The 25809-nt window shown below is 44.4% G+C and overlaps 1 protein-coding gene across 2 annotated transcripts in view; it reads right to left on the bottom strand.

Annotated features, from left to right (window-relative positions):
* PIGB (phosphatidylinositol glycan anchor biosynthesis class B) overlaps positions 1 to 25809 on the bottom strand; it is a 48375-nt gene that overhangs the window by 6228 nt on the left and 16338 nt on the right. For both annotated transcript variants that reach the window (XM_044279677.1, XM_044279678.1), the window contains exons 4-10: positions 23896 to 24000; positions 10578 to 10708; positions 10351 to 10491; positions 7523 to 7574; positions 3001 to 3212; positions 1296 to 1360; positions 254 to 455 (exon numbers count right to left, since the gene is read on the bottom strand). In XM_044279677.1, the coding sequence (XP_044135612.1) occupies positions 254 to 455; positions 1296 to 1360; positions 3001 to 3212; positions 7523 to 7574; positions 10351 to 10491; positions 10578 to 10708; positions 23896 to 24000 (908 nt within the window). The remainder of the gene's footprint in view (positions 1 to 253; positions 456 to 1295; positions 1361 to 3000; positions 3213 to 7522; positions 7575 to 10350; positions 10492 to 10577; positions 10709 to 23895; positions 24001 to 25809) is intronic.

The following is a 25809-nucleotide window of genomic DNA, read 5'->3' as shown; positions in this document are numbered from 1 at the left end:
ACAAGCCAGAGCAGAGAGCTGCTAAGAGAGTGGCTACTGCTTTAGCAGCCTTAGGCCATGTATTACACTGTTGTCCATTTGTTTAAATGGGGACCTTCTCTATTGTATCTGGGTGGCCAGCCACAGCTTCTCCCACATAACTGCTCAACCATGGAGGTTTCAGGAGTTGACTTCTAGCAATCAGCTGCTTGCCAGGATGGCTACCTTCAGAGACACAAGACTTTATGTTAAGTGACTTCTCAATACGGCTTACCTGTAGTAGGGAATGGAGTGACAAGGCATCAGAATCAGAAGGGAGGAGTTCTCCTTGTTACATAAGTGTTGAATGTTGCTCATTATGTCCAGGGCTCCTCTCTGGTGAATCAACCCAGTGTAGAGTGCTGGAAGCAGGTTCGATAAAACCAAAAGACCAATAGCTGCTTTCTTCCAACGTTTAATACTTGAAAGTGAAAAACCTGGAGACAGAATTAATTGTGTAACTAAGGAAATCCACAAGAGATAATGTATCACATATAATGAAGCATCTCAGGACCAAGAAAAACACCCCTCTCTAATTCACTACAGTGACCGATGCACTATATACCAAAGTACTGTATCACAACCAATCGTCCAGAAATTTCTGGACAATCCATAAAAATAGGTGACTTTTTTTTCATTTTTTTTTTTAGGTTAGTGCTATTTGACTACATTATTATAGGTGGTAATTATCTTCCAGCTCACTGTAAATGCTGGTTATTAGTTCTTATCAGTATATGGAACTATAGACTTGTATTACTTACAATTCTTTCCAATTTGCCTATTATTTTAGGGATAAGTTGTCCAGAAAAATTCTGGTTGGCAACGCTGATCACAACTCATTGATCTCTACTTGATTGTGAGTATAGGCTTTAGGCCCAGTTCACACTTCAGTTATTGCGAGCCAAAACCAGTAGTGAAGCCTACTCAGAGATCAGGTATAATGGAAACCTTTCCTTCTGGTCTGTGTATTTGACCCGCTCCTGGTTTTAGCTCACAATAACTGATGGAAATAACTGCCCAAATAACTGAAGTGTGAACTCGGCCTTACTTGTTTAAAGATTGTGGCAGGAGTGTTGGGAGCTGTAAAACTAAAGCACACCTTTTTTCACAGCAAAGAGTTTTTTTTCATAGAGGAAATATTTCGAAAATAGGCAAAGACAACAAAAATAATTATTTTCTTATTCATTTTTACATAAATTAGCAAACAAAAAAATTGCAACAGCCAGGATATGATGAAAAAAAAAGAAGAAGAAGAAAAAAAAAAAAGCCACTCTTACCACAGAAGATCATGCAGAGCGGAAGCACCGGATAGATAAATCGAAATTCCTTATGGCTCAAAGTGCTAAAAAAAAATATATTAAAAAAATTAAATAAATAAAAATTCTACATTACGGTTTCCACTGCACTGTGAGCACACAATGAGCAGTCTAGTCTGATTGTCCTGTACACATAAACAAACTTAGTGGCAGCTCTCACCTGTGTACACCTCCAATTAGCCCGGACACAGCACCTGGATTGTGCTGGCAATGACGAATCCAACAAACTTGAAAAAGTCCAGCTCCAATTAGAAAAGTGGACTTTTTCAAGTTTATTGGATACTGTACACATAAGTATCAGAATCCTTCATTTGGTCATTGGCATCCAACCTTTTCTATCCCTCTTTTTAGGGGTTCTTTAAAGGAGTTCTGCAGTTTGTTTAAACTGATGATCTATCTTCTGGATAGATAATCGGCATCTGACCGGCAGGGGTCCGACACCTGGGACCCCCACCGATCAGCTGTTTGAGCAGGCAGCGGCGCTCCAGCAGCGCCGCGGCCTTCTCACTGTTTACCGCTGGCCCAGTGACGTCATGACTAGTATCAACTTGCCTGGGCGGGGCTAAGATCTATTAAAGTGAACGGAGCTTAGGCGCGCCCAGGCAAGTTGATACTAGTCGTGACGTCACTGGGCCACCGGTAAACAGTGAGAGGGCCGCGCCTCTGCCTTCTTCAAAAAGCTGATCGGCAGGGGGTCCAGGGTGTCGGACCCCCGCCTATCAGATGCAGATGATCTATATGCACATGACATATGCAGTAATCAGGATGGGACCTACTGATCGTTGTCTTGTCGGAGGGGAAAAGTGAAAGAACGTACTTTACATGAATTCCTTGGAAAATGCTCTCGTGTGTGCAGCCTCTGAAATAAGACTGCACTTTCATAAGGTTCTCTTCTACAGCTCTGCACCATAACACCTGTGACCAGTGCAGAGAAGCAGAATCCCCTCCTGATGTCTAACTATACTGCATGTCATCATTTCATAAGAGTGTAAAAGCCCTTTAGGGTACCTTCACATGCGGCAGATTTTGATGCAGAAATCTCTGCAACTAAGGGATCGTCTACAGGGCTACATTCGTCACACAACATTTTTGGTAATAATAGTCAATAATAATAATAGTCGCACTGACAAAAATCCAACTTGCATGAATTTTTGTGCGACTGTTGTGCTGCAGTCACAGCATGTCTCAGTGCGACACCATTGACCATCATTACAACAGATAATTAGTACATGGGTTTCACACGTTTTAAGTAACGATATCTCACGGTAGTGGCATTTTGACTTGTTTCTAACAATAACCTGATACTCCTGGGTACAAGCCATTGAAATGCTTTCTCATCTTCTGGATATGGGGCTGCTGAGATCTGAGAGGTGGCTGCGCTTGTGCAGCTCTCTTCATTCACTTCTATGGGAGGTCCAAGAATAGCCAAGCATGCCTGTCTGTTTTTTGGAACTCCCTTAGAAGTGAATGGAGAGAGAGCCCATATGTGTGGCCACCTCTCTGCTCACAACAGCTGCAAATCAGGGGTTAGAGGATCCCTGTAGTTGAGATAACTGCGCACCCCAGAGGGGGGACCTGCACCTATCAGACATATGTGTCACCCTGTAGATAAGCAATAAGTGTCCACATGGAAAAATGTTCACAAAATGTTGATTGTAATGCTTACCTATATATTAAGACAGTCCAAACTATGGCTACTAGTAGAACACGATATCTTTTTGGTGCCACCACACAGCCGTGTATAAAGAACGGCAAGTGTGTGCCAATGATGACTGGAAAACCCTGAGTGATGTACCAGTGCCAAGGGTGAGACCCATAGAAAGTGCTGATATTTTGGAGAACATTAAACTTCAAAAAGTTCCACTGAACTACAGTCCACTGTAATAAAAAGAAAATACAAATATTTCAGTTATGATGTGAATTTCCTGTCAGCTGACATGATGGAATGCCATACAGTACACTGATCGGAGAACACAAGACGATCACGTGTGGTGTATGTCTATGGCAACAGTCCATGTTAATCCCAATATCATATGTTAAGGATCCTGACTCTGAACTTGGTTATGTACAGCGTCCACAATGTGAATGACCTATCATTTCAGTCATATTTGGTAACTAATTTAGGTAGAAAATTATTTGTTACACGAAGAGGGGGATTCAGAACACATTCTACAGCAGACAAAAGTTGTGAAATGCATGATCTTTGTGGCAGATTCTTAAAGGGATTGTCCAAGTGTTTAATACTGAAGACCTATCCTCAAGGTAAGTCATCAATATAACACGGTGCGAATGAGCTGTTTGGGGAGGCCTTTCAGGAGCACCACAGCCTCCTCACAGCTTACCAAGCACAGTGCTGTACATTGTATAGCGGCTGCGCTAAGTATTGCAGCTCAGCCCCATTCACTTGGGGCTGAGCTGCTTCTAGGCCACGTGTTGCAGGCCTAGGAAGGGCTGTGGTCTCTTCAAACAGCTGATCAGCAGGGGTGACGGGAGTCATACCACCACCGATCTGATATTGATGACCTATACTTAGGATAGACCAACCCCTTTAAAGGATAACTGTCATTTATTTATTTTTTTGCTAGTTTATTAGAGCTAGGCATGTATACCTGCGTTAGTCTGTCATTGTCAAAAGATCTGTAATTACCTTATAACAGCTTTCATTAAAGGGCTTCTGTCACCCCACTAAAAAGTTTTTTTTTTTTGTTTACTTATAATCCCTATACTGCGATTTAAGCATACATAATCTAAATAATCATTTCAGTTCAGTAGATTCTGTTAAAAACTTACTTTTAAAATATGCAAATTACCTTGCTACAAGCAAGTAGGGCGGCTACTTGCTGGTAGCAGCCGCATCCTCCTATCCTAAAGACGCCCCCTCCGCATGTTGATTGAAAGGGCCAGCGAACAAGATCTTCCTCTGGCTAGCCCTGTCTATCAAGATCTCGCGCCTGCGCCGTAACGGTATTCAGTCGGCGCAGGCGCACTGAGAGGCGGACGCTCACTCGGCCGCTCCATCCTCAATGCGCCTGCACCGATGAAGTCACATCTACACCCGGCGCAGGCGCATTGAGGATGGAGCGGCCGCCTCTCAGTGCGCCTGCGCCGATTGAAGACAGGTACGGCGCAGGCACGAGATTTTGAATGCAAACAGGGCCAGCAGAGAACGATCCCGTTCCCTGGTCCTGTCAATTAACATGCGGAGGGGGCGTCATTAGCAGCGGAGGATGCGGCTGCTACCAGCTAGTAGCCGCCCTACTTGCTGGTAGACAGGTAATTTACATATTATAAAAGTACGTTTTTAGCTAAATCTACTGAACCAAAATGATTAATCACATTATGTATGGATAAATCGCAGTATAGGGATTATAAATCTGTAAAGAATAAATCAAGGCAACTGGACGTACTATAGATTTCTTGAAACAGTTTCACTCGTTCTTCCAACGAGCTTTCTCAATTCTGAGTGATTGTACAAAAAATTCTGGGAATAAATATGTAACTGAATCCACATCTGGTAATTAGACCCAGCATTGGGTCAAAGGTGTTGATTCCATTATCCTAATTGGAGTCAGTAGGTTATAAAGACTTCCCAGAAAAAGGTGTCAAGACAGCATTATACGTGGCAGACAATAGATGTCTAACCCCCCCCCCCCCACCTCTATTCAAGCTTGGCGTCTCCATTTTTACGTAGATGGCCTCCTTCACGCCTTGTTTGTACCAATCGGCCTCCTTATCCAAAACACGTACTTGACTGTCTTCAAAGGTGTGACCTGTTCCTTTTAGATGCAAGTACACGCCTGAATCTTGACCAGAGGTTTTGGCTCTTCTATGCTGAGCCATACGCTGATGTAGTTGTTGTTTTGTTTCGCCGATATACAGTTCTGAGCATTCCTTATTGCACTGGACTGCGTACACAATGTTGTCCATCTTGTGTTTAGGCGTTGGGTCTTTGGGGTGAACCAGTTGTTGCCTCAGTGTGTTGCTGGGTTTAAAGCAAACAGGGATGTGATGTTTATTAAAAATCCTTTTGAGTTTCTCAGACACCCCAGCTATATATGGGATAACCATATTCTTGCGTCTGTCATGCTTCTCGCCCTTACTGGTCGTCTTGGTGGTCTTTCTTCTCCTTCCTTCTGTTTTGACAAAGGCCCAAACTGGATACCCACAAGTTTTAAGTGCCCCTCTGAGGTGTTTGAGTTCCTTCGCCTTGGCCTCTGTGCTGGTGGGGATTTTCTCTGCCCGGTGGTGTAGAGTCTGGATGACTCCCAGTTTGTGGTCTAGACTCGAGGATGGTGGGAATCAAACAACAGGTACTGGTCTATTGTCTGCCACGTATAATGCTGTCTTGACACCTTTTTCTGGGAAGTCTTTATCACCTACTGACTCCAATTAGGATAATGGAATCAACACCTTTGACGCAATGCTGGGTCTAATTACCAGATGTGGATTCAGTTACATATTTATTCCCAGAATTTTTTGTACAATCACTCAGAATTGAGAAAGCTCGTTGGAAGAACGAGTGAAACGTTTTCAAGAAATCTACAGTACCTCCATGTGCCTTGATTTATTCTTTACAGATATATACCATGACCTGGATAAATGAGAACCTTCATAGACATAGGGATTATAAGTTTAGTGGGGTGACAGAAGCCCTTTAATGTACTCTGTCCCTTTTCACTGCTCCCTTAAAAGACCGTTGCTAGGGCTCATCTGTCTCCCGGCTAGAAGGACAGAGGGGCGGTCCTCCACACTGCATGCCTGCATTAGGCTTCAGAGTGAGGAGGCGTGTCTCTGAGTAATCCAATCCGATTGGCTGGCAGGAAGCTGCTGGCTACAGCAAGTTCGTATGTGACCTGAGGGAATGCAGTTTTGGCCTCAGAGAACTGGCAGAGAAGCCATCTTGAGAAGATCCTCATAATGTACGATTCAAAACAGCCGTAACTAAGGGAAAAACCCAAGGAAAAAAGAGTGGTATGTGAAGAAACTAAAGATTGCTTTATGCATAATGCTGCTGCAGCAGTAACGTATGCTAAAATTAATTTTTTTAATTAAAATATGACAGTTATCCTTTAAAGGCAGTTGCACCAGAAATGTTTCCAAGTAAAATTTAACCAAACAAAAATGGGGCATGGCTAATAAAAGTGTAAGCTAACCTCACATTTAGGCCGGGACTACACTGCAACTATGGTGGTTTTGATCCGCGCAATGGGGAGATTCGGCGGCCGTACAGGTGCCGGGGAGCGGGGTAGGTATAATTAGGGATAAGCGAATCGACTTTGGATGAAACACCCGAAGTCGATTCGCATAATACTTCATTTGAATACTGTACAGTACCTTGGAATCGAACCCGAGTTTTTTTTTTTTTACAGTAGTAATTAATTTATGAAATTATGCTCACTCCGTACAGTATTCAGACTAAGTATTATGCAAATCGACTTTGGATGTTTCATCTGAAGTCGATTCGCTCATCCTTAAATATAATCTATATGAGGGGCACGGGCATTGGGGACAAGTTGGATAACCCCTTTAAGTACTGGATTTAAAGGGGTTGTTCAAGCTTTTTCCATTGATGACCTATCCTCAGGATAGGTCATCAATACCAGATCGGCGGAGGTCCGACACCCAGCACCCCTGCCGATCAGCTGTGTGAGCTGTCTGCTGCTGCTGTCCCATAGACATACAGTGGAGAGCAGAAAGAGAGAAGGGAGACGGCACGTGCGCACGCCGTCACCTCACACAGTTGATCGGGGGTAGGCGCCGGCCCCCCGCCGATCTGATAATGATGACCTATCCTGGTTAATCAATATTAAATTATCAATATTATACACTGCTCTTATAAAACATTATACACTGCTCGCATCCAGGGGTAAAGACCACCCTGCAATCCAGCAGCGGCGGCCGTGCTTGCACAATATAGGAATGAGCACCAGTCTGGTGGAAGGGATAGTGGGAGGGTGCATGGGCTGGCTCTTTTCCCTATAGTATGCAACCAATGGCACCGCTGCTGCATTGCAGTGTATAATGAGATGAAAACATGAATAAAGCCAGAGGAATCAATATGGTCAATCACAATACATTAGTAAGTGCATTGTATTAACTTTCTCTACGTGATAAATGCCTTTTGCTTAAATGGGACAACTCCTTCAACTTTAGTTTATAGGAAATATGAAAAATCTGCTTGAACTTACCTTGCCAAAGTATACCCAGTCAATTATTACTGAACCTCCAAGGGTAAACAGTCTGCAGAATATAGAGAACACTGACATATTATATGAAACTCAACCCATTCAGGATAAACCCTTGTGCATCGAAATACATTACTGCACAAGTTGTAGACGGGCTTGGGAATAGCACTTCCAAATCCAAAACATATTACAGAGGTCCCGCTTCCAATAAAAACTGACACTTTATTATGGCAAATGATAAAACCCAGCTAGAAAAAAATCTAGATCCTTACTCATGACACAGACACTGTGTCCTACTTTCTGTATGCTGGGTTTTATCATTTGCCATAATAAAGTGTAAGTTTTTATTGGAAGCTGGAACTCTGATACCTTTCTGATAATTGCACAGGACTATGGGATAGAAATCTGTCCTGGTCATGTGATGGACACACAAGTATACAGCTCGTTTATCAGAGCTGTGCACCTTAGTTATCACTTGACGGGACAGAATTTTATACCCATGGAGTAAACAAAAAGGGTATTGTCACACAAGGTCCATGTAAATTGGTAATGAAAGAATGTTTAATTTTTGCCATTTCTTAAAGGGGTTGTCCTGGTGTTTAATATTGATGACCTACCTCAGGATAAATTGAATAAGGTTTGAGAGATCCGCTCACCTCTGTAGCCCTCAGGGTAGGTGCACCAAACAAAATTTGAGATCACCCCTCAAAAGGTGGTTAAATTGTGAATTAAGTATGAATGGGCACTCATATAAGGAGGTATAGGACACACTTTAATATTAAAAGTAATTAATAATAAAAATACAGTTCATACATAAAAATGTTCTATTAAATAACACACAGTCCTGACTTGAAACTAAAGCTGGCGGTCCAAACAACCAAGTTGTATAACTAATAGTTAATCCTAATTGCAGGAAAAATGGAGGTTGTTCGGACGGCAAGTCTCTGCCAAGTCAGGAAAAATGGTTGTACAAAATACGTATATAAAATGCTTAACACTTTTGGCTAAACAAGATAAAAATTCATTAAGTATGGTCCTATATAAGGGAAAGCAAAATAGATGCTCGTTTGACACTGAGTATTTGTCTCAATAGGTTTTGACCTGCATCTGAAGATGATGTTTCACATATGTAGCAGTCTCTATAGAAAAGATGGGCTTCCTTTTTAACTGTTGCTATACTTGTATCAAAGTTCTGTCTTTAGATGCGGTTGATATCTTTCCTCTTACTATTTGAATATAGTAGCTTTGCAAGTTTTAACCCACTATGTGGGCTTACCTTCACCTGCGTGCCTCTGCTCGTTCGGTGGGTTTGCGGTCCACAGTGTATGCCGGCGTCCCGGCTCTGGAATTCACCGCGTCCCACGTGTCTCTCAGCTGGCTTGCAGGGTTTGAATCAGTAGGAGGATTGCGTGTCCGACGCAGGTTGATGACGTCTTAGGGTTTCTGTCCTTACGGAATAAGACCGTTCTTTTTCCTTTATAGTGCACTATTTATTCATAGGTAATCTGTAGTCCAGGGTATTCCGCCATAATACCGGAATACCCTGGACTACAGATTACCTATGAATAAATAGTGCACTATAAAGGAAAAAGACCGGTCTTATTCCGTAAGGACAGAAACCCTAAGACGTCATCAACCTGCGTCGGACACGCAATCCTCCTACTGATTCAAACCCTGCAAGCCAGCTGAGAGACACGTGGGACGCGGTGAATTCCATAGCCGGGACGCCGGCATACACTGTGGACCGCAAACCCACCGAACGAGCAGAGGCACGCAGGTGAAGGTAAGCCCACATAGTGGGTTAAAACTTGCAAAGCTACTATATTCAAATAGTAAGAGGAAAGATATCAACCGCATCTAAAGACAGAACTTTGATACAAGTATAGCAACAGTTAAAAAAGGAAGCCCATCTTTTCTATAGAGACTGCTACATATGTGAAATATCATCTTCAGATGCAGGTCAAAACCTATTGAGACAAATACTCAGTGTCAAACGAGCATCTATTTTGCTTTCCCTTATATAGGACCATACTTAATGAATTTTTATCTTGTTTAGCCAAAAGTGTTAAGCATTTTATATACGTATTTTGTACAACCATTTTTCCTGACTTGGCAGAGACTTGCCGTCCGAACTACCTCAGGATAAGTCATCAATATCAGATAGGTGGAGGTTCGGCTCCAGGCACCCCACCAATCAGCTCTTCCTAGGTTACTTAAGTCATGTGGCCTAGGTGCAACTCGGCCCGATTCAAGTGAATGGGGCTGAGCTACAATACCAAGAACAACCACTATTCAATGGACAGCACTGTTCTTGGTAATTCTGAAAAGCTCCAAAGCCTCTTCAAACAGCTGATCGGCAGGGGGACCGGCTTTCTAACACCAACTATCAACATAGGTTAACAATATGAAACAACCAGAAAACTCCTTTAATGGCCACATGTTTTTTATTCGGGACGTCAATACTGATTAGCTATCCTCAGGTCATCAATATCCAATGTGTAACTCAAGTCAGACTGCTTGAAGGGGCCGTGGAGCTTAGTTAAGCGCTATGGCCACTTCTTTGACCTGCAACGTTATGTCCACTGACCACATGGCCTTTGTACAGATCAGTCCCATTCAAGCAAATTAGACTGAGCTGCAATACTAAGCACAACTGCTATATTATGTAAAGTGCTGTGTTTGGTATACTTTTGGGGCCCCTTCAAACAGCTGATCGTCATCAATATATTTTACTCATAGAAAACCCCTGTAAAGGTATTAGAGGATCTTTTATCTTGGTGGACACGGATCGTATTGGCTTTATCATGATGCGGTGTGCCCTTGTTACTTACCCAACAGGTAAACACTGATGAATTATTAAGTCTAGTTTCTTCTGCTCTTTGCAAAAATGATATAAAAGCAATGGAACCCACAGAATAAGTGCAGTTGGCCGGACTAGAAATGCGAGAGCCACGAAGAGCAGGTACTTGGTGCTATTAAAGAAGAAGAGTGACATTCTTACTATATATGCTGAGTAGTGTGAAAGGAATGTCTACAGCGGACTTTGAGGGTGTCTCACCTGTTCTTTGTCTGTGAACCTTCCAGAGGGTAATAATACAAAGCCAGAGTGCCAAGTACTGTTTCCATTGTATTTGTCAGAGTTCTTGAGGAGCAGTACCATGTAAACCAGGAGCACAGCTGACAGAAGTACTGGAACATAGAGAACCAACGTCACCCACGTTATCCTTTATACATACAAAGTAATCAAGATCTGAACACACATCTGTCATCAGAATTCGGCTAGGGCTGCCCAAAAGTGTACTGTCCTACATGAGTTTTCTTTGCTGTCTTTCTTTTTTTGCTGTTAAAAGCCGTGAATTTTTTATTTGTATTTTTTTAAAATCTGCAAAAAAAAAACAAAAAACAGTTTTTGGGGTTTTTGCGTTTTCGTTTTGCGCTCCTGGCTTCCCAAAGCCATAACTTTTTTTTATTTGTGTGTTCACATAGCCATACGAGGGCTTGTTTTTTTGCAGGACAAGTTGTACTTTCCAACTCCACCATTTAATATTGCATGTGATTTTCGCACATGGCAACACCCATGATGTGTATTTTTTTAGTTCTTTTATTTTGTGAAAAGGGGGGGTGATTTGAATTTTTATGTTTAAAAACTTTTTTTTTTTTTTTTACACTTTTTTATAGTTCCCATAGGGAACTAAAACAAGCAGTCATTAGATTGCTATTCTCATAGACCCCAATTCACTAGCATTGGAGTCTATGAGAAAATTGCTAGTTTCCTATGGAGCCCTATTACAGGCAAGGGCTCCATAGGAAAAACTATGCAGCAGCCTCCCGTCATTCACAAAGACATGGGCTGCTGCACACAAGCTCCGGCTCTTCCGAGGGGAGAATCACCGGAAGTGCGCACTTCCGGTGTTTCACGCACTCAGATGCCGTGGTCAGGATTGACCACAGCAGGGCCGGCCTTTGGGGTGTGCGGGCTGTGCGGCCGCACAGGGCGCCATAGCAACAGGGGCGCCGGGCGGCCGACAGCCCGCAATGTAATATGGGCAGGCGAGCCCCCCCCCCCCCCCTCCTGTACTCAGCAGGGGGCGCCCGGCGCCCGTTGCGGTAAAAAAAAAAGTTGCTTATATAAGTTGGGGGCGGCTGGCGGCGCCCCTCATTCTGCGCCGCCTGAGTGGCTTGCCGCTCTAAAGAATCCTGCCTGCGCCTGTTAGTGTAGCGTGGCCGAGCTCTGTTAGGTCCGCGGTACAGGAGCTTTTGTTTCCTGTACCCGGCCGGACTGACAGGAAGTGCTCACTTAGTGTGCACTTCCTGTCAGTCCGGCCGGGTACAGGAAACAAATGCTCCTGTACCGCGGATCGAACAGAGCTCGGCCACGCTACACTAGAGGTACACTAGAGTGACAAGGGGGGAGGAAAGAAAGAGAGAGTGACGAGGGGGGAGGAAAGAAAGAGAGAGAGTGACAAGGGGGGAGGGAAGAGAGAGAGTGACAAGGGGGGAGGGGGGAGGAAATAATGAGAGTGATGGGGGGGGGAGGAGGAAATAATGAGTGATGGGGGGGGGAAATAATGAGAGTGATGGGGGGGGGGAATAATGAGAGTGATGGGGGGGGGGAATAATGAGAGTGATGGGGGGGGGGAATAATGAGAGTGATGGGGGGGAAATAATGAGAGTGATGGGGGGGGAATAGTGAGAGTGATGGGGGGGGAATAATGAGAGTGATGGGGGGGGAAATAATGAGAGTGATGGGGGGGGGGAATAATGAGAGTGATGGGGGGGGGAAATAATGAGAGTGATGGGGGGGGAATAATGAGAGTGATGGGGGGGGAAATAATGAGAGTGATGGGGGGGGGAATAGTGAGAGTGATGGGGGGGGAAATAATGAGAGTGATGGGGGGGGAAATAATGAGAGTGATGGGGGGGGAAATAATGAGAGTGATGGGGGGGGGAAATAATGAGAGTGATGGGGGGGGGAAATAATGAGAGTGATGGGGGGGGGAAATAATGAGAGTGATGGGGGGGGGGGATAATGAGCGTGACAAGGGAGGGCGGGTGGAATAATGAGTGACAAGGGAGAGGGGGGATAATGAGAGTGACAAGGGAAGGGGGGGGGGGGGGGGAGAGAATGACAATGGAGTCCCCAGAGCCAGACTGCAGCCAGAGTCCAGATCATCTTATTGTCCTGGTGGTAAGTAGACAATGCAATATGTTTATTATTTAATTGTTTAGTTATTAATACTACATTGGAAACAAATTTTCTCAGCTGGACACCGGCCGACACTGTGCATGCGCTGGGAGCCTCACCAGCGTTTAGGGTAGGGAAAAAGCACTGGCCCGTACGTAATTTTTCCCTTCCCTAACCGCTGGTGAGGCTCCCGGTGCATGCGCAGTGTCGGCCGGTGTTCAGCTGAAAACATCCATCCGATCACTGCGCATTGGCCCATAGTTTTTCCCTACCCTAACCGCCGGCGAGGCTCCTGGCGCATGCGCACTCTGCTGTGAAATTTCCCTAACCTGTCGTTGTGCGCCTGCGCGGCGCTGCACACCTCCTCACGTCATGTCCGGTGCGACCGGAAGTGACGAGGGTAGGGAAATCTCACGAACTAGGGAAGTATAACATTACACCGGCCTTTGGGGTGTGAGGGCTGGTAACTACTTGGTTGGATAGTCAGCCAGCCTATGCCATGATGCCAGCAACAAGCAGTGTTTTTTTTTTTTTTTGGGGGGGGGGGGGGGGGGCGCGCCACAAGGTTAGCTCGCACAGGGCGCCTGAACACCTAAGGCCGGCCCTGGACCACAGCATCTGATTGGTTAAATGTCCGTGATCGGATTACTGCCCGTTGTGAACATTAGCCACGGGTGTCTGCTATAAGAAACAGCAGGCCACCCGTGGCTATGGCACCCTCTCCGCTCAGGAGCAGACACCATCTTAAAAGACCCGGCCAGCTCCGTACTATTACGGCACTGGTCGGGAAAGGGTTAATATACTTCCAATTCTAGTTCATTCCCTCACTGCTCTCTGGAATCCTATGTAATGCGAGAATATAATATCACATATATGAGTATTCTTTTATTTGCATATATATGATGTTCGGAGTAGAGAGATAAAATGCTACTCTGTTTCTGAGCAATATATATATATATATATATATATATATATATATATATATATATATATATATATATATATATATATATATATATATATATATATAAGTTGTCCAGGGAGTATTCTTCCTCATTATAGAGAGCTCCTATTATGCGTAGTATGCGTTTGGCTCCTCTGAGTTTCCGGGAAAGACATTCAAATTAGCGTTCCTTCAAAAAGGAAAAGACAGCTAAGCCTATCTGATGTAAGATGTGCTAATTTTCATATATTTTTCCCAGAAACCCTGAGTAGCGTTGACTGGCTTACAATACTCCTCGGCGCTCTCTAAAAGGAGAAACAGTACCCCAACTAAGGCCTCTCTAGCAGCCAAGAACACTTTCTTTGCTCAGCTGTGTTAGGGCTCATGCCCACGAGCATATATGCTCATGCGTACACGCTGTATCATGGATGCAGACCCATTGACTTGAGTGGTTTTGAATCCTCCAGATACGACCAAAGATAGGTGAAGTCCTATCTTTTTGCGGTGTGGAGGCACAGATTGGAAGCCCACAGAAGCACTACGAAGCGCTTCTGAGGGTTTCTGATACGTGCTTTAGAACCGCAAAAAGATACAACACATTCAAGTCAACGGGTCTGCATCCGCAAGCAGAATGCACACGGCTGGAACTGAGCAAGTATGCCTGTGGGCATGAGCCCTTAAAGAGTACCTACACAGAAAGAGCTGGGTTCCTGGTATGAGACACTCATTTTTATTTTTTTCATCTTTTTTTTTTATTTTTTATGGAAGGACACTGGCCTGCATGTCTCTTTTCCAGAAAAGAGAACACAAGCATAGCAATAGATAAAAAAAAATTATGAAAAAGCAGTGACTGAACTGTTTGAGGCTATCGCCAGGGGAAAATCTTTTAAAAAGTTCCAGAATTTTCCAAAAAGCCAGAATTAGACTTACCGGTAATTCATTTTCCACGAATCCACCATGACGGCCCAGAGAGATTGACCCCTGACCTCTGTAGGGGCAGGAACAGAGATAGGTTTAAAAGGACCCCTCCCACCACCATTCACCAGTGAGTTCCAGATTATAGTGCCACAATCACCAGTTAATGAGTGAAAAATCACAAAGTGTTTTTTGTTTTTTTTTGTTTGTTTTTTGTATTAAGTTCATACCAAATTTTGGAGTAAAATGTATTTTCGGGGTGGGATATCATGCCGTCATGGTGGATTTGTGGAAAATGAATTACCGGTAAGTCTAATTCCGGCTTTCCACTTCACCACCATGACGGCCCAGAGAGACATAACAAATTATATACGTCTTAGGGTGGGGCAACGGCCTGAAGGACCTTGCGACCAAAAGCCAGGTCAGAGGACCTGGATAAGTCAAGTCTGTAATGTTTAGTGAAGGTATTTACACTAGACCAGGTTGCAGCCCGGCATATTTGGTCTAGGGAAGCTCCTGCTCTTTCAGCAAAAGAGGCCGACATGGCTCTCGTAGAGTGAGCCCGAATGACCTCTGGACAACTGATGCCCTCGATCCTGTAGCAGTCTGTAATAGTCTGTTTTACCCTCCGGGCAATGGTAGATCTGGAAGCTGCCTTCCCCTTATTTTTACCGCAAAATAGCACTAGTAAGTTGTCCACTTTCCTCAGGTTTCTAGTGACCTCTAGGTACTTTAGCACTGTTCGTTTAACGTCCAGGGTATGGAAGCGTTCTTCTCCAGAATTCTTAGGGTTTTCACAGAAGGAGGGAAGAATGATCTCCTGGTTCCTATGGAAGTCGGTTACTACTTTTGGTAAAAACGTCGGGTCTAGCCTCAAGGTGACACGGTCGTCCTGAATTGTGAGGTATGGTTGTCTTATTGACAATGCTTGGATCTCGCTCAATCTTTTTGCTGATGTTATAGCAATAAGAAAGGCCGCCTTCTGGGAAAGATGCTTCAGAGAACTTGAGTCCAGGGGTTCGTAAGGCGGACCTGTGAGTCCGTTAAGGACGGTGTTTAAGTCCCAGGTAGGCACCTTTGATTTGAGAGAAGGTCTTAGTCTGGCTGCAGATCTCAGGAATCTTTGGATCCATCTATGGTTGGCTAGTTCGGAATCAAAATATGCACTAAGTGCTGAGACCTGGACTCTAAGGGTAGAAGGACTTAACCCCGACTCTAGGCCCTTCTGCAGGAAATCCAAAATCTTCAGTATATTCGGTCTGGTTTGATCTGGGGCTTTGTCGCCCGACCAGGTGCAGAACCTCTTCCAGATCTTTAAATAAATGGCGTTTGTCACCTTCTTTCTGCTGGCTTTCAAGGTAGAAATAACCCCCTCAGAGAGACCTCTACGTCTTAGAAGGTTGGACTCAGGATCCAAGCCGAGAGACTGAAGATTTCCGGATGGGGATGGAGAACCGGCCCCTGGATCAGGATATCCTTCCTCCTTGGGAGAATAAAAGCTTCCTGAGAGGAGAGTTTGGTTAGAATTGAGAACCAGCTCCTCTTGGGCCAGTACGGAGTGACCAAGATTACTCTGGCTCTGTCCCTGATGATTTTCTGGAGGACTTTTGGGATTAATGGGAACGGAGGGAAGGCATATGCAATGTCCCAGTTCCAGTGTAGGGAGAAGGCGTCGATCGCTAGGGGCCTGTCCCTTGGGTTTAGGGAGCAAAAGGTTGATACCTTTGCGTTTATTCTTGTAGCAAATAGGTCTACCAGAGGGAGGCCCCACCTCTGGACAATCAGATTGAAGACGTCCCTGTTTAAAGACCATTCCCCCTGGTCTATGGTAGTCCTGCTGAGGAAGTCTGCTGCACAGTTTAGGCTTCCTTTTAAATGAATTGCAGATATCGACTTTACGTTCTTTTCCCCCCAGAGGAAGATCTTTTTGGACAGACCTTCTAGCTTCTGAGATCGTGTGCCCCCCTGATGTTTGAGGTAGGACACGGTCGTTACATTGTCTGAATAGACCTTTATATGTTGGTTTCTTAATTTTGGAGCGGCTACCTGTATTGTCTCCCAAACTGCCCTGAGCTCCCTGTAGTTTGAAGACTGGGCTGCAATACTTTGAGGCCAGTCTCCCTGGTAGAGGTCGGAAGCAATTTTTGCGCCCCACCCCTTTACGCTGGCGTCGGTATGGATAAGCACTGCTGGGGTTCTGAACCAGGCCATGCCCTTCGTTAGGTTTTTTGTTTGAAGCCACCACCGTACTGAGGATTTTATGTGGCCCGGGATCAGGATTTTCTTGTCCAAAGAAGATAGGTTCCTGTCCCACTTCCTGAGAAGCCAGGACTGAAGGGTTCTGTAATGGGCCTGGCACCAAGGGACTGCTACTATGCAGGCTGTCATCTGACCTAAGAAACTCATCGCTTCTCTCCACGAGAAGGAACGACGTCCTAGGAAGGCTCTGATAGCCGACTGCAGCTTCTGGATTCTTTCTGCTGGGAGAAAGGTTGTTAAGTTTTTCTGAATCTAACAGGACCCCCAGGAATTTTACCCTGGTATTTGGAACTAGGGATGACTTTTTTAGGTTTATCACCCACCCCAGGGATGTCAGAAGGGAGCAGAAGATGTCTCGGTCTGCTATGGACTGATCCACAGAGTTGGAAATTAGTAGAAAATCGTCTAAATACGGGACGACCGTCACCCCCTGAGGTCTCAGGGAGGCGACCATCTCCACCACCAGTTTCGTGAAAATCCTTGGGGCTGAGGCCAGCCCAAAGGGGAGAGCCACGAACTGGAAGTGGTGAACAGACCCTCTGTGATCCCTTATTGCGAATCGCAGGAATCTTTGAGACTGGAGGTGAATAGGAACATGATAGTATGCGTCCTTTAAGTCGATTGTACAGAGGGACGCATTTTTTTGAATTAAAGGAATGGTGGAATTTAGGGATTCCATCTTGAATTTTTTGTAGGTAACGAATTTGTTTAGCCTTTTGAGGTTTATGATCATACGGAAGGAACCCCCGGGTTTCTTTACCAAGAAAAGGCTGGAGTAGAAACCCTGCCCCCGCTGAAGCTCGGGAACAGGAATCACCACTCCTAAGTCCCGGAGATTCTGAACCTCCTTCCAGATCTGGCTGAGCTGACAAGGAGATGGGTGGTGAGAAACCAGAAACACATTTGGAGGGGGGGAAGATAACTCTATCCTGTAACCGATTCTGACAAGATTTTGAGCCCAGGGGCTGGAAGAAGTCTGTTGCCACTGAGCAAAAAACTGGGATAGTCTTCCCCCTATCCTGGCGTCACTGCTTCTCACCTCCCTTGTTTTGGGGATTAAGGAGGAAACCTCTACCCCTCCCCCCTTTTGGGTAACTCCAACGTCCGGTTTTACCCCTGCCACGAAAGGAGCTATTCTGGGAAAATTGACCACGAAAGGAAGTCTTCCTTTTAGCGGTCTTCTCTTCAGGGAACCCCTTTTTTTTATCTGTAGCCTTCTCAAGGATCCTGTCCAGAACAGGACCGAACACGTATTCCCCTGAGAAGGCTATAGAACATAACTTCATCTTGGAAGAGATGTCCCCCGACCAAGATTTCATCCAAAGTGCCCGTCGGGCAGCATTGGACAAAGCGGCGTCCTTGGCTGAGAACCTAATCGTCTCTGCGGAGGCATCCGCCAGAAAGCCTGTGGCAGATTTTAGTAGGGGAATAGTATCGAGAATCTGGTCCCTAGATGTCCTGTTAACTAGATGATTTTCTAGTTCATTCAGCCATAGGTACATAGACCTGGCGACTGAAGTAGCAGCTATGTTAGTCCTGACGCTAAACATTGCTGCCTCCCAAGACTTTTTTAACAAACTGTCAGCCTTCCTTTCCATAGTGTCCCTTAACTGACAGGAATCCTCAAATGGAAGTGAGGTTTTTTTTATTAACCTTGGCCTACCTGGACGTCAATTCTAGGAACCTCATCAAAAATCTTAGAATCTGACGGGTCAAACACAAGGCGGTTCCTGAACTCCTTGGAAATTCCCAGTTTCTTTTCAGGATGGGCCCATTCATCCATCACCATTTCCTTAATGTTTTCGTTTATGGGGAAGACCCTGGAGCGTTTGACCTTCAATCCACCAAACATCTCCTCCTGAATCGTATGGGGTTGCTGGATATCCTCCACCCCCATGGTATCCCTGACGGCCTTTAAAAGGTCACTCATCTCGCTGGAGGTAAGAAATATTTCTTAGTGTCCTCAACGATCTCGCCCTCAGATAGGGGGTCCTCGTCCTCTTTTCTAGGGGATGAGGCATTGTCCTCTAAATCCTCTGAGTCAGAAATATCCACCATTCTGGGTCGTTTAGAGGGGCGAGACCCCCGGATATCCTCGCGGAGGGAGGTCAGGGAAGACTTAACCTCTTCCTGAATCATGGATCTGAACTCCTGCATAATTGAGGGCTGTTCCTCTCTCACTATTTTAGCGATGCAATCCAAGCAAAGTTTTTTTGTATAGCCCTCAGGAAGCCGGACGGAGCACTGGAGGCATCTGGCGGTCTTCTTTAACTTTTTTAAAGGCAGTTTGGCCTAAAGTGAGAGAGGCAGCCCATTAAATTATGCCAGTCAGGTATAGGAGCATAACTTAGTGCAGTATACCCGCAGACCCCCAGGGAGAAGGGACAGTGAATACACAAGGGTGTGCACACATACGGACCCCCCCCGTCTGTGAAGCTGCCAGCTGCCCAGGTGGGCTACTCACGCAGGGGCGCTCTGAAGCGGTCTGCTCCTTCAGCTGTGGCTCCTTTTGCTGCGGCTCTTTCTCCCTCTCCTGGTCCGACATGTCTGCGAGCGATCGATGCAGAGAACGCCGCGGGAAAGAGTGCTGGGAGCGCTTTATTGAGAGGCCCCGTCTACTTCCGGGTTTCGCCGGCAACCCGGAAGTGACGTCAGACGCGCGCGACTATGCAGAGCGTCCTTCCGGTCGGCTCCCCCACAAGGAGGTAGGCGACCTGCGGCAGCTCAGGGCAGGCTTCCCACATGTAGGGAGCGTGACCCCGGCGTCGCCCTGCCAGCTTTGGATTAGTCCGCCGGAGAGCAGGGGACGCTTACCTGGATGATGGACCCGTAAGGGAGGCTACAAGGACCGCCGATGCGGTCATCCAGGTACCTTTGAAAATAAAAAACGAGGTCCACTTCACCTCCCTGAAGCCAGAGAGGACTTTTCTCTGTCCTGGCCGCTATAGGGGCAGGAACACACTGGTGAATGGTGGTGGGAGGGGTCCTTTTAAACCTATCTCTGTTCCTGCCCCTACAGAGGTCAGGGGTCAATCTCTCTGGGCCGTCATGGTGGTGAAGTGGAAAAATAAGTTTCTTTTTTATACAATCATAACTGTGAAGGAACAGTTAAGTTTAGACTTCCCTATTTTCTTCCTCGGCCACATTATTTCCTGTTTTAGCTGCACTGTTAGATGCATTTCTCTCACAAGCAGGGAATATCTCTCTTTTATGAAGTCTGTCAGTACTATACTGCTGTGACATCCTTTCCCCCACTATATTAGTTTTTAGCTCCGGAGCGCACAGAAAAGAAGCAGTTCTTTTATTAGGCTCTCAATCTCAGCTAGGTCTCACAAAAATTAGGTGGAAGTGAGACCCCTATAGCCAATGACTTTACAGCTTTTTTTTTTTTTTCCCCATGTGGATGCAGACACATTTTTAAATGAAGTGATTTATACACATAACCCCAATGAAATACTAGAGGTTTTCAGATCTTATTACTCCCAACTCTAACATTAGAGGCCAATTCGCGGACATGGCACCTTCCTCTTTGTCCGAACGCATACATAAATATACAACCAAAACAGAACTACCCAACATTTCTGAACAGGATAGAGAAGGATTAGATTACTTTTCTGAAAGGGAAGTGATGACTGTCATAAAAAGAATTCACCGTCAGAGAAATGCCCAGGGCCCAATGAATTTACGACCGCCTTTTACAAACGCTTCAATAACCTCATTTCCCCCTTTTTAACCAAAGTATTTAATAGCATTGGATCAAAGTCTTTGTTTCCCACCCAATCATTGGAAGCCCACATTAGTGTCTTACCCAAACCAGGAAAAGACATCACCATATCTTCTAACTACAGGCCAATCTCTGATTAACATCCAAGATACTTGCAGATCGGCTAACCACCATAATACCCAATCTAATACACACAGACCAGGTAGGCTTTGTACGTGGAAGGGAGGCTCATGATAATACGATGAAAACTCTGATTCTCACTAACATAGCAAAAACAGATACTTCCCCCGTGTGTTTATTATGGGTAGATGCCGAGAAGGTTCACTGGTCATTCCTGAACTCCACCCTATGACAAATTGGCTTAGGACCAAAGTTCCTCCATAAAATCAGCACCCTCTACACCAATCCCACAGCCAAGGTTAGAGTGAATGGGCTTCTATACCTATTGGAAACGGGACCAGGAAAGGATGCCTGTTATTACCTCTGCTGTATGTTCTAGTGATGGAACATTTAGCCAACTCCCTCCCTCGATTTGTCTGGGGACAACTTAGCCCTAGGATTGGATATTCTACATTAACTAGACCTAAATCGAAAGGCGGAGTTGGCCTTCCTGACTTTTAACTATCACACAGCAGCCTTCCTCACGAGACTGCTTGATTGGCAATATCAGTGGGTAGGATTGGAACAAACTCTTTATCCTCTTCCACTAAAATACACTCCTTGGATTGTCCCTGCAGCTCACCCACTATTAGGCCTCTTTCACACGGGCGTCATGTTTTTTGCCCGGATAAGATGTGGGTGCGTTGCGGGAAAATGCGCGATTTTTCCGCGCGAGTGCAAAACATTGTAATGTGTTTTGCACACGCATGAGAAAATCAGCATGTTTGGTACCCGAACCCGAACTCCTTCACAGAAGTTCGGGTTTGGGTTAGGTGTTCTGTAGATTGTATTATTTTCCCTTATAACATGGTTATAAGGGAAAATAATAGCATTCTTAATACAGAATGCTTAGTACAATAGGGCTGTAGGGATTTAAAAAAAATTAAAAAAAAAAATTTAACTCACCTTAATCCACTTGTTCGCGCAGCCCGGCTTCTCTTCTGTCTTCTTTCTTCAGGACCTGGGTAAAGGACCTGTGGTGACGTCACTGCGCTCATCACATGATCTTTTTTACCATGGTGATGGATCATCTGACGGGCCATGTGATGAGCACAGTGACGTCATCACAGGTCATTTCCTTAGGTCCTGAAGGAAGAAGACACAAGAGAAGCCGGGTTGTGCAATCAATAGGATTAAGGCGAGCTAAATTTTTATTTTATTTTTTTAACCCCTCCAGCCCTATTGCACTATGCATTCTGTATTAAGAATGCTATTATTTTCCCTTATAACCATGTTATAAGGGAAAATAATAATGTTCGGGTCTCCATCCCGATAGTCTCCTAGCAACCGTGCATGGAAAAAAAAAAAATATATATATAAATAAAAATAAATCGCACCACATCCGCACTTGCTTGCGATTTTCACGCAGTCCCATTCACTTCTATCAGGCCTGTTTTGCGTGAAAATCACCGCTCATGTGCACAGCCCCATAGAAATGAATGGGTCCGGATTCAGTGTGGATGCAATGCGTTCACCTCACGCATTGCACCTGCGCGGGAAAACTCGCTCGTGTGAAAGGGGCCTTAAGCAGAAAAAAATTATTATTCTCTGACCCTGAAAGGTATCTGCAGTAAACGACTCAGCCCACTTACCCCAATATTTCACAACCCAACATTCCCTGCTAGCACAGGGAGAGACTCTTTCTATGGAATGAAGGCTATGGAAGAACCACTCTTTCACTATCTATTATCAGGGGGCCATTACCTTCTCTATCCTCAATAATTGCGAAATTCCCTTACACACGGATCTCATGGTTTGAATATGAACAACTGAAATCCTACATATCCTCTAGAGGAGAGCAGTGCGCCTTCGAGACTTCTCTAACGGAAATGGAGAAATTATTCACTTTGTTGTCTCCACCGACCCACTTGATCTCTCAGTTATATCAGAACTTATTGCAAGATTCAAATAAAAATGCTCCAGGCTTCTTCACAGGGTGGGAAAAGGAATTGGGTTCGGACATAGAACGTGCTAATCAGCTAAAAGCATTCATATTTTCTCATAAACTCTCAATAGCATGTTCAGCACAGGAAAAGAACTATAAAATTTTGTCTTGTTGGTATAGGTAACCAGCCAGACTACACAGAATATTTCCCACAGTCCCTGATATTGGATGGAGATGTAATAAAGAGATGGGCACGATGTTACATGTTTGGTGGGGATATAACATGGTCAAGCCATTCTGCGACAAAGTTTTTGAAGTTGCCCACAAAAATCACACAAAAGGCTAATCATAACTCCCCCAGGTGGCGCTCCTCTCCATCCTGCCGAGCTCCATTGCATCTCAGAAAAAAAGTCTATTAAGATTCTTCATCACGGCAGCAAGATTGGTAATACCCGGGTACTGGCGTACGACAGATATTCCTACCATGAGGGAATGGTACCAAGAAATGCTACACATTGCTATAATGGAAGAAATCTCCTCAGATGCGAATAATCAGTGCTCTAAATATACGACCTTATGATCAAGCTTGTTAGAATTTCAGTCCTCCCTGGATCTTCCCATATTGCTCTCCATTTGAGCGATTCCTTCTGGGACGTGAAGGAACGCCTATCTCAGGCAGTCAACCTCTGAGTATACTTGTGAAAATCCTCCCATGTTTATTACTCATTATTCCCCCCCCCCCTCTTTTTTTTTTTTTCTCTCTCTCTCTTCTTCCTTCTTCCCCCATCTTAATCACTTCCTTTACTCATCTTCTTTCCCTCAGCAATCACTTTACATTCTTTACTTGAAACCTAGAAGCGAGGTTTAACTTGCACTTAGCGATTAGCATGTATGGTCTATTTAATACACCAGGTGGTATTGTAAAACGCACTTGTGTATATAAGACTTCTGACGATATGCAAATACCCTGCTGTGGATAACTTGCTTTATTGTTATGTTAAAAATCTAAAACTCAATAAAAATTGTTTAAACATAAATGAAGCAATTTAGAAATTTGCTAGTTACAACACATTCTCTTAAATTAAATGAAATTGTGTGAACGTACAGTGACTATTTAATTTAGTATGAAAAAGCACAGTTTGAGGCTACCACCAAAAATTCTCTCTCTAAAAATAACCTGAGTCCTAGGAGACAAGAAAGTGTTATATACCAAATTTCAGGAGATTTGGAACATATTTGATTTGTGTAGAAAAGATTCAGACGCTAAACAAAAAAAAATGCACTCATCTCTAATATTAACACATACCACCCATTTTGCTATGTTTGGATTTTCCATGCGCCTCACTAGACTGTATAGTTTTACATCTGCCATGCCGGAGAACACAGCCTGTATCAGTCTTGGAAGCCAAATCTGCAGGAAACAACACCAGTCAGCCATTTATATAACTTAGTAGCATACACAAGACAGCGCTCATCATACAGTATGTATATGTAAGAAAAGACTTATTCTAAAGCTATTACATTTCAATGGGGTTTTATGCCTTAGGCCTCATGCACACGACCGTTGTTTCATTCCGTGTCTGTCGTTCAGTTTTTCTGCGGATCCATTGACTTTCAATGGGTCAGTTGAAAACTCGGCTAATGCACCGTTTGTGATCCGTGGTTTCAGTCCGTCAAAAAAATATAACCTGTCCTATTTTTTTCACGGAAACGGTTTGCGGACCCATTCAAGTCAATGGGTCCGTGAAAAAACGCGGAGGCACACAAGATTGTCAACCACGTCCGCGTCCGTTTTTTTCCTATCATTTGCATGGCAAACTTGACTTAGATTTTTTTTTACTTTTCTTCATGTCTGGAGATCCTCCAAAAATAAAGGAAGACACACGGAAACAAAAACGGACATGGATCACAGAACAGCGGAACCCCATTTTGCGGACCGAGAAAAACAACTGTCGTGTGCACCTGTTATAAGTAAAAAAAAAAAAAAATATATGCTGTTTTAGACTTATTTTTTTAGTCACATTTACTACTGAAATTGCACCTGTTTTGGAGGCTTCTGCACCTCGTTTTACTATTTTAATTTTTTTGACTAAGGGCTCATTCAGACGGCCATATGCTGTCAGCAAAAATGCGGATCCGTTTTTTTTGCGGATTAGATGCTGTCCCATTCACTACTATGGGACCTTTTCTTCCATTGCACGGCTCAGCAAAACAAATGAAACATGTTCTATGCTTGTCAGTGAAAATCAGGACATGGCCCTATTGAAGTCTATGGATCAGCAAAAAAACGGAATGCAATCAGTTTTTTTTCAGGACATGCTGAACTGTCCGCAAAAAAAAATTATCTGCATTTTGGCGGACAGCATATGGCCGTCTGAATGAGCCCTAATTCAGAAGTTTTATAACTTTTGTGTCTTTTTTTTTTTCCAACCTATTTAACTAGGTGCGTGTGACTTCGTTGAATAACTTCTGTAGTTGGAAAATCATTTTAAAACTTGAAACCGAACTCTGCTTTGGTTCCTACTAGTACATTCACTTCAACGGGACAGCTCGTTCCTATTCAAGTGTTACTACAGAGCCGTCCCATAGAAGTGAATGGGGTGACTTCTTGTAATTACACTGGTTAACCACTGCGGTTGTAACGGTGAGGTCGCAATTTGGCTCACAATCACTGATGGAAATCACTGACCAAAACACGGACAAGGGATGTAGGCTGGAAAAAAATAGTGCCAAGATGATGAAATGAAGATGGGTTATACGGTATTTATCTCATATACTACAGGTGAAAAGGCAGGCAGAATCTTATCAGAGCCTCCTGAGATGTTTTTCCTGGATATCCAGAACATCCTCACAGGTACCCTGCTCCCCCTTCTCTGCAAGTCCCACGATCATTGCACTATGGGGGTCATCTAATATAAGATATACAGCAATTTTCGGGCATATATCTGTCACAGATTGCAAACTTTTCCCTGCTCACCCCAGGTCTAAAGAAGTGGACGTGACGTGGGCAGAGGACGGGCCAGTAGACCCGTCTCATTTATAATTTTCTACGCCTGTTTTAGGCGTTGAAAATTGTCTAAATCTACTCCAGCAAGGGAGCGACTAGAAAGAAACTGTCATGTACTATGATGTCCGATTAAAATTTTTTGCATCCGTCATGGCACAACCGCTTTAAAGCTACCCACGATTGGAATGCCAAAATGTCAAAAGCTTGATGCAT

The sequence above is a fragment of the Bufo gargarizans genome, chromosome 2, assembly GCF_014858855.1.
Source record: "Bufo gargarizans isolate SCDJY-AF-19 chromosome 2, ASM1485885v1, whole genome shotgun sequence".
Taxonomy (NCBI): Eukaryota; Metazoa; Chordata; class Amphibia; order Anura; family Bufonidae; genus Bufo; species Bufo gargarizans.
The sequence above is the reverse complement of the archived record's forward strand: the minus strand, read 5'-3'. Positions and strand labels throughout refer to the sequence as shown.